Source organism: Planococcus citri, chromosome 3, assembly GCF_950023065.1.
Source record: "Planococcus citri chromosome 3, ihPlaCitr1.1, whole genome shotgun sequence".
In the NCBI taxonomy this organism is placed as follows: Eukaryota; Metazoa; Arthropoda; class Insecta; order Hemiptera; family Pseudococcidae; genus Planococcus; species Planococcus citri.
Genome location: NC_088679.1, coordinates 74,108,178 through 74,121,333, shown reverse-complemented (window position 1 = coordinate 74,121,333; position 13,156 = coordinate 74,108,178). Strand labels below are relative to the sequence as shown.

Sequence of the window (13,156 nt, the reverse complement as noted above, 5' to 3'; positions counted from 1 at the left end):
TGCTGGTAGATTTCAAGTCATTTTGGAGCCTCCAGCGACTTTTTGAAAAATTGTGTGGCGTTTTTTTTTTTTTGGAAAATTGAAATTTCCTAAAAGTAGCTGGAGGCTTCAAAACCATTTGAAACCACCATGTAGTCTGCGAAGTAAATTTCAGCTTGCCAACTCCATTTTGATAAATTAATGTTGGGAGAATTTCAAGTTTCAAAAATCTACTGGAGGCTCTAGTAATTTTCAGAAAAGTCGCTGGAGGCTCTAAAATGACTTGAACCCACCTGAAGTCGTCTTCAGAGGGTGTTAAAATTGGAGTGTAGAGTAAATTTCAGCTTTCCATCTCCATTTGATGAAATTTTGTGAGAATTTAAAGTTTCAAAAATCTGATGGAGGCTCCAGTAATTTTAAAAATAGTCGCTGGGGGCTCTAAAATGACTTGAACCTACCTGAAATCGTCATCGGGGGGGGGGGGGGGTGTTGAAATTAGTTTGCAGAATGAATTTCAGCTTTACGCAACTCCAATTTGATGGAATATTGTGGGAATTTCGAATTTCAAAAATCTGCTGGATGCTCCAGAACTGCTCAAAACGAGTTGAAACAGTTTCCAATCGATTTGGCAGGTCGAAAATAGGGTATATCCCAAATTCCAACTTTCTTGGTCAATCTGGTAAAATTGTGATTTTTTCCTTCATTTTTGGCCTAAATTCGATTTTTAAAAATTCACCAAAAATAGAAAAACGCACTTTAGCACTTGAAATTTTGGCAGGTGATAAATTTTTGCATGATCTTTCGATCTACCTTTTGTAAAGTTTGAAAAGTTTCGTGCAAGTCCTATGTTGAAACGCAAAATCTGCGATAAGGGCAACTTTTTTTTTGGGCAAGTTTGCTTCAAAATGTTCCTTGCGATGTCCCCTTTAAGAAAAAAGTTGTTCCGGAGGATCGGCGGGGGGGGGGGGGGGGGTTGTATAAAACAAACATACCTTTACTTTATGGTTATAAAGTTAAGCACTAGTTTTATGAATAAAAGCATGTACGCAACACTGGCCGTCAGTGGGTTACGACTGCATAAAGTAGCATAAGCCAAAAGAAACAAGTAAATTATAACACAATTACCGTGGCAAAGAGTTATAATTCAGCTAATAAAGTTCACAAATATAAAATAAAGAGATCAACACAAAATGACAAAATAACGGTCTAAGTTCATTAAAGGCTATTAATTTATACATCAATGCACATCCGACCACAAGAAATACACCAACATATAAAAACCTCAGCACGAATATTCAACTAAACGTGGAAAATATCTCAGCTGCAGCTAACAATACATTGATTTACGTAGCTCAACGTTCTCAGCTCTAGCCACATCTTGGTCCTATTGGACCATCTGCGCGCGCACGAACTTCATAGAGCGCAAAGTTCAACTTGTTTCACAAGGAAACAAGTTGGATGCAATCCTACTCGCTACAGGGTGCAATTACTCCTATTGTCATATGCCGGACTATTCCCAAATTAAACGAAAATGAGAGCCGTCCAACTATAGATTCCAAAAAATTTTATTGTATTTGTTGAGCTTACGTGCTTGTGTACCAAAATCGAGTAATTTAATTTTGAAACGTTCCAAAATTTGAGCCTGAAACAAAAAGTTGGAGTGCATTTTCTCCTAATCTCCACCCGGGAGAAGATCGGTAAAAAAAAGTGAAATTATCAAGACTCTTGAAAAGATGACGAGCAAAATCGAAAGGTTTTTCTGTTTATGAAATTTTACAAAACTTTCCCTCAAAAGTAACCAAAGTCGGTATTTCGTTTTTAAAAAAATCCACTCACGAATCCACGATGAAAAAAATCACGCAAAAAGAACCAACCGAAACACGACGTCGCGTCGTTTCGTGCAGTTAAAATCTCTATTACGATATAGATTCGAGACCTCGTCCACTTGGCGAATGATTAATGGATAAAAGGCAGCCGAAATAAACCTTAAACAAGCAATTATAAAGCCGAGCTCGCCCAACAAAAGGTAAATGAGAAAACTATATAAGCAATTTAATAACCCAACGCGTGATACGTCAATTACGCGTAAAATCCATTAATAAACGATACGATGCGATATAGCAAGCGCGACATTTCTTCATCGTTGTCGTCGTTTTTTTTCCCATTCAACACAAATGTGCGAACTACACGCTTCATCCGTTTCGCCGTCGTCAATATTCCGAAAAAAAAGAGAGAACCTAGCTGTATTTTCAAATAACTCCCCCTTCAAGGTAGTACCAAACCACCATAAAAATTCCATACGAACCGATAGGTAAGTGAGGCGAGAAGGGTACTACAGGTACTTCAATTCCACGCGTTTATCATATACAATAACAACAATAACATCGGGAGTCGTGGAGTAAAAAAAAAAGAACCATAGTACACTCGAGCATATCGACGTTGTATAGTACGTAGAAAATTAAAGCCGTAAATTAACAACTGGCCCATATTTCGCTCGTTTCACAGTTCGTAAAATTTATCAAGTTGCCATTAACGATTTAGCAGCGCGGAAGGGTAGGTAGGTATTCCACCATCGACGTACCCTTCCCCCAACCCCCTCCCACCGCATTGTTTGGGGCGCACGACTAGCGAGAGAAGAGCGACTTTTGTGTAAACAATATCGATATCGTATATATATAGAGTCGAAAAGGTAAAAAGTTCCCGGTAAACACATAGTACGCGATACGCCAGCGAATAGAAGGCGATCATCGTATTGGCAGCCGGCGTATCGCCGGCGGGAATCGCGTTCGAATCGCCGGCGAAAATGTCCGCTTTTTCCGCAGCGAAATCCGAAGGCGATACGCCGGCGGGAATCGCAGCGATATCGCTGTTGAAATAGAACGCGATTCGAAGGCGATTCGTCGGCGGAAATCGCAGCGATATCAGAACGCGATTCGAAGGCGATTCGAAGGCGATAATCGCAATGATGTTTTGCTTTGGTTTTTTCCTAGTTTTTTCTCCCACATTAGAATCAGAACGTATTCTTCAATTAATTTTACGAGTAATTTACTAGTTTACATAATTAAAAATCAAGAAAACAAAATAAATAACGAGTAAATTAAGTGAAGAATGCTTTCTGATTCTGATGTAGGAAGACAAACTAGGAAATAACAAAAGAAAAAACGATGAAGTACCTATACTTGGGTAAATCACTTCACACAAGAATGCAACAACATCAATTGTAATTTATTAAAATAACCAAAAACACAAAAATTGAATTATGGAGATTTAGAATAATTATTCTAAGTCACCATACAAAATCCATTTGAAATCATTAAAAATTTATCAGAATTCATCACTAAAAAACAGTTCAAAATCACCATGAAAAATTCCAAGCTGAATAAAAAAATTAAATTTGAATCAATACAGTGAAAAATTTATTTTAAAAATCACAAAAAAGTGTCAAAAATTGGTAAAAAAAAATTCATTAGAAATAATCACAAAAAAATTCCAATCTGACTCATCGCCGAAAAATTTATTCTATGTACACACCACGAAAAAAAATTGTTCGTTATCACTCCAAAAAAATTAATCAAAATTCAACACCAGAAAACCAATTTGAAATAAACACGAACGAAAAGATAAAAAAAAACACAACATTCTGCTCGTTATTGCATGCTTGCGTAAGAACATCTGAATGCTCACTCGATTGAACGCGAAACAAATGCGAAAATCGCATGAAAAATATTGTAAAAGAACTCTACTAAATTCGCCTTCTATTCGCCGACGAATAGACCGCGGAAATCGCGCTGAAAAAAATGAAAAAGATCGTTGCGAAATTCGTAGGCGTATCGCCGGCGGATTCAGCAGTGTTTTTTTCAAATTTTTTCAGCGCGATTGTCGCGTTCGATTCGCCGGCGGATAGAACGCGAGTATCGCGTTCAAAATATCACTGCTGAATCCGCCGGCGATACGCCTACGATTTTCGCAACGAGTTTTTTCATTTTTTTCACTGCGATTTCCGCCGTCTATTCGCCCGCGATACGCCTACGATTTTTGCAAGGAGATTTTTCATTTTTTTCACTGCGATTTCTGCCTTCTATTCGCCGGCGAATCGAACGCGATTTTCGCGACCGCGATTTCCGCCGGCGATTCGCGTTCGGTGTGTTTACCGGGTTACTTCCTAGCTCGACGAGACTTGGTGTATCATGATAAAAGTTCTCGCCCCAAGACCACGCTATCGCATCTATTACTCGTACATTCATACTTAAAAGAGTCGATTAATCCAAATTAACGTTCTTAGTAATCTTTTAAACAACCATACTTACGACTTTCGGGTCAATTGTTTATTGCTGAATAACTTCCGATAAAGATTTTATTGTAGCTAGTATCTTTCTCTGTATACTATGCACAACCGAGAGACCGAATCGACGAACGAGTTAAATGGAAATAACGTATATATACGTGCCCTGCTCGCTACTCCCTGCCTCAACCTTTACCGTATTCTCTATACTCTATACACAACCTCGAAGATGTATTGTTTTTGATCGTAAAACTAACCCACCCTTAACTGCCTCCCCCCTTCGTCTTTCGTGCGATTCGAGAATTCTACGGCATCGGCATCGCGCAAAGCGTGTTTCCAACTCTTCGGCATCCCTTGTTGCCGAAAATGCTTTCCACGCCACCAGCAAAAAGACACAGATGTTTCGCCAAATCACACGCTCAAATATTCCACCATTACGGAAAAAATGATATCATTTTTTTTATTTTTCTTCACCTCCTGCCCTCGCTCCGCTTATCTTTTTCGTTTCTACACGTACTACTAAGCAGAAGGACTGAACGATGCCTTTTTTTTTCACTACTACTCGCTCTCATCGTACGGCTCCATATTCGCACGCCTACGTTCTACTCGTATATTAAACAAAAAATACGAGTAAAAGTTACACGAAACGTGAAAATAAAAGTGTGGAATTTTTTTTACTCCATGTTAAGCTGAGCTGATATTAAGATTAAATTACTGCAGAGAATGAGGCATTATTTTTCAGCAGAGTTTAGAACAATTTGAAAAAAATCATCGTGCTGTTTGTTTTATTAGGTTGCAAACATGCTTTTAAACTCTACTCTTGCAAAAGCTCAACAAACACGATAAAAATCCACTAAAAATTGAAAAAAAGTAAATAATTCGTGTAATTTTTATTACCTAATGGAGTGAGAGCTCAAAAAAGACGTAAGTAAGTATTTTTAATTCGCCTTCAAGGAGATTTTATTTAAATTTTTAGTTCAAAAATTTTGAGTTCAGCGCTTTTTATACGACTTTCTCAGGTTTCTGACCAAGTTCTGTAATACCTAAATGAAATTCATCACTTCCAAAAACCCACCAAACAGTATTTTGAAGATTTTCGAGTTTCGCCCCATCTCATCCTTGTTTTTCCTTTCACCTTTTTTCTTTCAAAACCTGACTTTTAGAAGATAACCTCTCCAGATGCTTGCCTCTTATTTGAACGAGACCACGATTTTTGGATAGAGGAATGTCTGGAACCCCTAAAACCAAAATTTCAGCTGGGCAAAATAATTTTCTGGTTTTTGGCAAATTTTTGATGATCCAAAATTGGTCATTTTTGGCGATTCAAGTACCTATTTGTGTTTAAAAAAAATATATATAAAAATGAAAAAGTATTTACCTATCTAGTACCTATTCAATAAAATTAATAAGTGAAAAAAATTAGTATTGCAAGAGCTGATTTCGATGATCGATCCTATCACCGCCTCACTACTCTAAAAAAGTTGAAAAAACACCAAATGATGATAATCGTTCGTGGTTTTTGAAATCTCTAGTTTTAAGGGCCTCATTTTTTTTTTTTTTTTTTCGAATTCAGCAGCACTGAAAACCAAACATTACGAATATTGCAATTTAATTGCAATTTGGGTACCTATCTGTAAGATTTGGAGAGCTTATGCAAAAAATAAGTTCAAATTCCACCTTAAAAAATCCATGAAATGACAAGCCATTCAATTTTTCAATTTTTTTCCATTTGAGGACCTTATTCTGAAATTTAAAAATTTGATACCTTAACGAAACAAATTAGTTTGAATTGACAATCAGAACCCTTGAAAATACCTTAAACAAAGTCACACGGAATTTTCACTTTTTTTTTCTTTTAATTTAGGGACTTGGAGTTTGTGTGAAAAAAGTAAGTTGAAATTTGAAATTGGAATTCCTAAAAATTTAACAAATCGTTAATCTGACTAATTTGTTGATTTTTTTTTTTTTTAAATTCGGGACTCATAATGGAGTTTTGGAGCTTCGTTTGAAAAAAGTGAGTCCAAATTCAAATTCAGCGGCCTGAAAATCTGACTAATCCAATCACAGGTCAAACAAATTTTTCAACTTTTTTCAACTCGGAGGATTCAGTTTTAAGCTTAGGGAGCGAATGTAGAAAAAATGAATTAAAATTTGATATCAGCACCTCTAAAAATTCAGTAAACTACAGATCACACAAGTTTTTTTTTTTTTTAGAAATTTAAGGACTCATCATGGGGTTTATTACTCATATGATCAAAATAAGTTCAAATTAATTCTAAATCAGCACCCACAAAACGTAGGTAATGATTCCTAAGAGTTGGGATACACATTTTGAGGCTCGAGGAGCTCTCAGTCAAAAAATAAATTCAATTAACTACAGATCACATATCTGATTACTTTAATTTCATTGAAATTTAGGGGCATTATTTTGACCCTAAAACAGTGACGAGAAACTGAAACTGGAACTAAAACTGAAACTGAAAAGAAGAAATTGATATCAAAACTGAAGCTGAAACAGAAATGAGCTATACTGAAACAAAAAACTGTAAACTAAAACTGAAAAAAGCAAACGTGATTTTTGGTAGGTAGTTCATTTTTTCCAATAAATTTCCAAAATATTACGAATTTTGAAGCTGATGTGAGCAAAATTGAAACTGAAAACTTAAACTAAAAACTGAAATATGAAATTTACGAATTTTTGCCATCACTGGGCTAAAGAGAGTTCCGATTAAATTATAGCACCCCCAAAAAATCCACAAAATGAAGAGTCACACAAATTTTTCATCTTTTTTAATTTTTTTGGATTTAAAGGACTCATTGCTCATTGTGACGTTCAAGGAGCTCATATGAAAAAAAAAAAGTTCAAATTAGAAATTAGCATCTTTGAAAATCCACAAACAATTAGACCAAAATGATTTTTCTTCACTGTTTTTCAATTTGAGAAACTTATTGTGGGACTCGGGGGACTTATTCAATGAAAATAGGATTTTAATTCGAAATCAGCCTTTTTGACCATCAAAAAAACCACAAGTAACGTTTACGAATATGATTTTTTTGAATTTTGACGATTCGTTGTAGCACTTGGGAAATCGTTTGAAAAAGTGGGTACAAATTCAAAATGAGTGCCCCTGAAAATCAAAGTTGCCACGGCTCTGCTCAGAAAAATATAGTATTTTTTTTTAATTTTGGGGTTGTTGTATGGCTTTCAAGAGACTCATAATAAAATTAGGTACCTAGCTCAAATTTGATATATCAGTACCTCCGTTATAAGATTATTTGAATTTGAGGCCTCATCATGGGTTTCGTGGTGCTCGTAAAAAATTGACTTTCTAAAGAAAAAATAAATGATCAAATTAATTTAAAAAAAAAAAAAAAAAAACATTTTAAATTCATTTGTATCACTTTTCAAGACTTTGCTAGCAGATTTACTTGTACTTCAGTCGATTCAAATTCAAACTGCTTCAAATTTAGGTATCGAAACAACGAAAAATTGGAACTGTAAAATAACACTAGACCCTTTCCCTTTTTAACCTCACAAGAAATTCAAGTGTGAAGGAGATGGTGGGGTTCTCTGAATCCATCTTCAGCAAGAAAAACTCATTGAAAGATGTTGAGAAAAAATCAAAAACTTTAATCAGAAATGATTCATCTTCAAGTTTCATGAATTGCTAATACGGACTTTGAAAGAGGAACCTAATGGACCTTTGAATGTCTTCAGCTAGATTTATTTGATCGAAAGAATCTACCAACGTCATGAATAAAGCCAACCAAATATGAACAAAGCAATACATATTACTGCAATGAATAGATGAAATTGGTAGATCTCTGATGAGATCCCATTGTAATAGACATTGTACCATTAAAAATCACTCCCTGGACGGTATTACTCCTCCCAAAGTAAGAATTGCAAGCGCTCCAGCGGTTTGAACTAATGGTCTACGACCTCGTGGATATTGTTTGCGTTTATTCGTCAATGGTTTCCCGTCGAATCCGAGCAAAGAACCGTAAGTGTCATCGAACTGTAAAATAAAAAACACAGTGACTAAGACTATAAAGTACTAAGCAATGGAATCGCGTATCGTAGATATAGGTACATTGAAAAAATCACATAAAACACTATAATTGCAATTTTGAGATGTACCTATGTATTGTACAATATTTTCCTACGTACTTGTTTCTTCGATATGTAATGAAACGGATACGCTGGGACAACAAGTGTTGTGGTACAATAATACATTTTCCCTGTCGATTCATCAACATATGATCCTGGATACGCAGTGTAGGGGGCGTTAGGAGGCACCAGAGCGTACCAAATGAAAGCTATAGCAATTAAAAGCTCAACAGAATTTCCAGGTTTGCGGACTTTCTTCATGTATTGTTCAAATGGAATAAATAATGGGTTAGGAATTGGTCCTGGGAACTGTTTATCGTTAGAATTGAATAGAATCAAAAACATATTTTCACACATTTCTTTATAAAAAGCCTGAAAGGTATGAAATTTTTTTGGTAATTACCACATTGACGCGAACTAGGATTTCAGCCAAGCCATCTCGAAAATTCAAGGCGTTATGAAAAGATCCATATTTCACGTTGTAGTACAATAAGGATATTTCTAAAGGGGTTCTGAAGAATAGAGCATCTCTTACAGCCTTTCATTGTTTTACTTATCAAAATAAAAATGAACTGAATTGAGACGAAAATTACGAACCCATGTTTTCCATTGACTGTCGAACCAGCCACACCATCTGTACTTGATGTCCAGTAAAATCTGCATTTTCTGTAAATGTATATTTCTTTGTATAAAAGACCCCCTGTTAACACTGTTGATGTGAGAGGCTCTGCTAATGTCACTTCAACTGTAAAAAATTATAAAATGCTATCTTAGGTGTGGGGATATAACAACATGAAATAGAGAGATTCGTTTGAATAGGTGCCTCCAAATGTTTATTTATAATCTTACTTTGAACTTTCAAGAACGTTTCTAGGCGTTGTTTTGAGACCAACCTGAATGTCCAGTGTTGTTCAATGTAGCTCTTTCAGTCAATCCACCAAAAATCAACAACGGAAACGTGGTGACATTTTTTGCTTGACTTAATTCCACATTTATCGGTTCCGGAGTCTTTGGAGGAATTGGATGCAATCCACTGAATGGCAGCGTGATTCCAACTGAACGTCAAAAAAGAACGATAGTTATGTGGAAAAATACAGAAAAAAATTCACCAGGTATTTCAGAATTCAGATTGTGAAATGGAAAATTCCAGCAACGATATTTACTTGAAGCTGAAGTCAGTCTACTTAGACTGAGGAGTATTAGAATGAAAATCATCGTCCCGATTGGAGGTATTTTTTGAAAAAAACAAACCATGTCTGGCTGCATTTGCTGTAGCTCACCAAAAAAACACAATTCAACGTACGAATAAATTGAAATATCTAACGGGTACGTGCCTCTGTCTACTTGTTAGTGATAATTTCAGATATGGTTTTTTTTTCATGTTATCAAAATACGTAGGTAACTTACAGTTCGGTGAAGTTTTTTTTTTTTTTTTGTTCGAATAGGTATGTACTTATCAAATAGAAACTTGCGAAGGTTGAAGGTTTCGAAACGTGTGTACTTGTTTCTAAAAAATGGCCACTTTCAATTTTCATGGATATTTTTTACAAGTCGACGGTTCATGTTTTTTTCTTTCTTTCATCAACGTCAAATGTATTGGAAAGGACGGTCAAGTTCGATAATCCTACTGCATTTGTTGTTACCTATCGAGCTGTTTCGAAAGTGATTTGTAATTTAACCATCTGGAAAAACGAAATTCTCGGATTGAATTTCTTTTTTTGGAAATGAAAGTATACCTAGGTACCTTCTTGTGAGTATTTATCGATTGATTTGAGGAATAAACGAACGAAGAATTAATTTACTGTGATTGGTGAAGTTGACGCAAACTTAAAATGAGTTTGGAGAATTGAAACTTTTATTTACTTAAATTTTTGAAGAAAAAAAATCGTAGATCTTGTAAAAGAATTGATAAAATTCTAAAATTGAACCAAATTTTGAAAAAAAATCATCAGTTTTCCATCTTTGAAGGTATTCCGACAATATTTGGAATTTTAAGCAATCCAATGCTCTGTGCTAAAGGCCTTTTCCCTACAGGAGCTTGTTCAACAGTGTTACTGAAAGGTTTGCCATTGGAATCATGTAAAGATAAAAATGTATCTTGGAACTGTAAATTTCAATTAAAAAAATTAGCCCCTGCGTCTTGTTTTTATTTTAATATCGAATTCAGTTTTGTTAACTAGGTAGGTACCTGTTGTTTTGAAATAAAATGGGTAGGATTGAGCGGAGGCACGATTACAGTGACGCAGGAATATCTTTTTCCTGTCGTTATATTGTGATATGCTCCTGGGTAAACGAAGTAGTTGGATATTGGTGGGAAAAGAACGAAATACAGGAAGGACAACAGAAGGGGGAACTCTGCTTGGGATCCAGCTTTTTGAATTTTTTTCAGGGTTCCTCCAACTGGAGTAAATGCTGGATTCGGTATCGATCCCTGAGAAAAATATGTTATCCATTATTATATTTCTTAGACTGATTCTTACATCCTCAGGTACGTTGAAGATTGTTTTTTTTTAGTAAATAAATGTTCTTAAGATAGGCTGGCTACTCACAACGACACTTATCCGGAAAACAACTTCGGCCAGCCCGTTGCGGTATTTCAGAGCCTCGTGAAATGATCCATATTTAACGTTGTAGTAAAGTATGTGAACTTCAAGAGGTGTGCTAGTAGAATAAAACAATTTCAGGAGTTCCAACGCAAAATATTCTTGTATTATTTGCTTTGAGATGAATGTTTTTTACCCATTTTCACCATTAACCGTTGTAGTAGCAACACCATCAGCACTATCAGCCCAATAATAAATCATTTGCCGGAAAACATACAAGTTTAGACCAAGTACACCTCCAATTAAAGCATTTGATGTCACGGGTTCAACCAGATTGATCTCAACTGAAAAAAAAATAGAAGTACTTACTCGATTTTATTTAGTATAGATTCATACATTTTTGAAGTTATTAATATTATGTGAGTATAATTATGGAAGAAACGAACCTGAGTATCCTGTATTTTTCACTGAACCTATTTCCAATACGTTGATACTCGTAAGGAAACCAACAGGGAAAGTTGTGATATTTTTCACGTCTTTGACATCGATATTAATCGGTCCAGGTGTGTAGGGAGGTATGGGATGGAATCCACTGAATGGCAAATACCTGCCGACTTATTTTTAGATGCATTTTGAGTACGATACATAAATACCTATGTAATATTCTCATTAGAAATGAACAAGCGACGTGTTTACTTGATGCTTCGGTGGACCCGAGCCCCACAAAAACGAGTAGCAGTAAAAGTAAGTTTTTCAATGATTTGTGCATAATTTTGTTCAGTAAAACGAAACTTGCTAACTAATTTTCTTGAACCATTATTGAAAGTGACGTAAAATTTATGACACTGGTATGTATAACGAATGTTATCTATAGTTCAATACAATTTGTGGCTTCTTTTATGGTGCTTTTTTCATGGACGTACATTTTGTGTACATAGTGTTTGTCGGACATTAAATTTTATTGATACAAGTAGGTGGGTGTTTCTAATCAGCCAACTAAAAAAATTCACCAGGTATTTCAGATTATGAAATGATAATTTTCTGCTGCGATATTTACTTGAAGCTGAAGCCGGTCTACCTATAGACTGAAGAGTATTAAAGTGAAAATCGTCCTTATTTGTGGTACCTATTTTTTGGAGAAAAAAAAAACAACCCTGACTCTGTGTGGCTGCATGTGCAGTAAGTCACGAAAAAAACACCATTCAACATACTTACAAATGAATTGAAATATCATTGCAAGTAGGTACCTAGGTATTTTTTTCATGAAGTTTTTTTTCCGAATGGGTACTTATCAAATCCAAATTCAAATATCTTTATTGCAAGTCACAGCTTTCTCTGCATTTACAATGCCATAAACAATCTATGTACTACTAATGAATATGGGTAGGTATAAATACAGGGTGCCCAGAAATATCGGGTACCCCTAAGAAAGTTTTTCATTAAACATATAGGTTGGCAACGTGAAATAGATGCATATGATTGGTGGAATGTTATCTCTCTAGTCCAGCAACCAATCATGTGCTATCATTATTATCATTCACTATGACCAACCGCGAAGTATTTGGCAGAAAACTTTTTAGGGGTACCCGATATTTCTGGGCACCCTGTAACATTTAGCATACAGACCATTTTTTCAAATGTTAGGTATAAAAGGGTTTAAAAATAAATAAATAAATGAAATAAAATAAGTAAATAAATAAATAAATAAATAAATAAATAAATAAATAAAAGCAAAAAACAGAGAACAAAGTAAACTTAATGAAGAGTGATATTCCAAAACTCGCTTTGTCCATTTTTATCAAAGTTAGGTTTTCAATGGTACCTGGTAGATGAAGTATTAACTCACATTCCTACATCATCAACTTACCAAAATGAGGTGTTAAACTCACCTAAATAGCCAATTCACTAAAAATTTTTAAAAAAATAATGTTCCAAAACGCGCTTTGCCCATTTTTATTGAACTTTTTTTCAGCAGTATTTAGTGGATGAAATGTATACCTACACTCCTACCTCATAAATCCACCCAAATAAAGTGCTAAACTCGTCTAAAATGCCAATTTACCCGTTTAAAGGGAAACTGTTTTTCCTCTCTCCTGAAAAGTTGTGAAAATGGACAAAGCGAGTTTTGGAATATCACTCTTCTTATGCATTTAGCTGCAGCATTTCTTCAACATCGTAGAACGCATATCTCTGTAGCCAATTTTTCAGTTTCTTTTTAAAACGGTTTTTGGATTGTACATA

General features: G+C 35.1%; 1 protein-coding gene across 1 annotated transcript; it reads right to left on the bottom strand.

Annotated features, from left to right (window-relative positions):
* Nucleotides 1-7,871: 7,871 nt before the first annotated feature.
* On the bottom strand, nt 7,872-11,523 carry LOC135839113 (uncharacterized). The gene is made up of 10 exons (XM_065354990.1): nt 11,362-11,523; nt 11,112-11,259; nt 10,922-11,033; nt 10,561-10,803; nt 9,536-9,641; nt 9,266-9,427; nt 8,970-9,117; nt 8,776-8,884; nt 8,433-8,681; nt 7,872-8,280 (listed from the first exon to the last, which is right to left on the bottom strand). The coding sequence occupies exons 2-10, from the start codon at nt 11,174-11,176 to the stop codon at nt 8,128-8,130; spliced, it is 1,347 nt and encodes a 448-aa protein (XP_065211062.1). The 5' UTR covers nt 11,177-11,259; nt 11,362-11,523; the 3' UTR covers nt 7,872-8,127.
* Between the last annotated feature and the right edge of the window lie 1,633 nt (nt 11,524-13,156).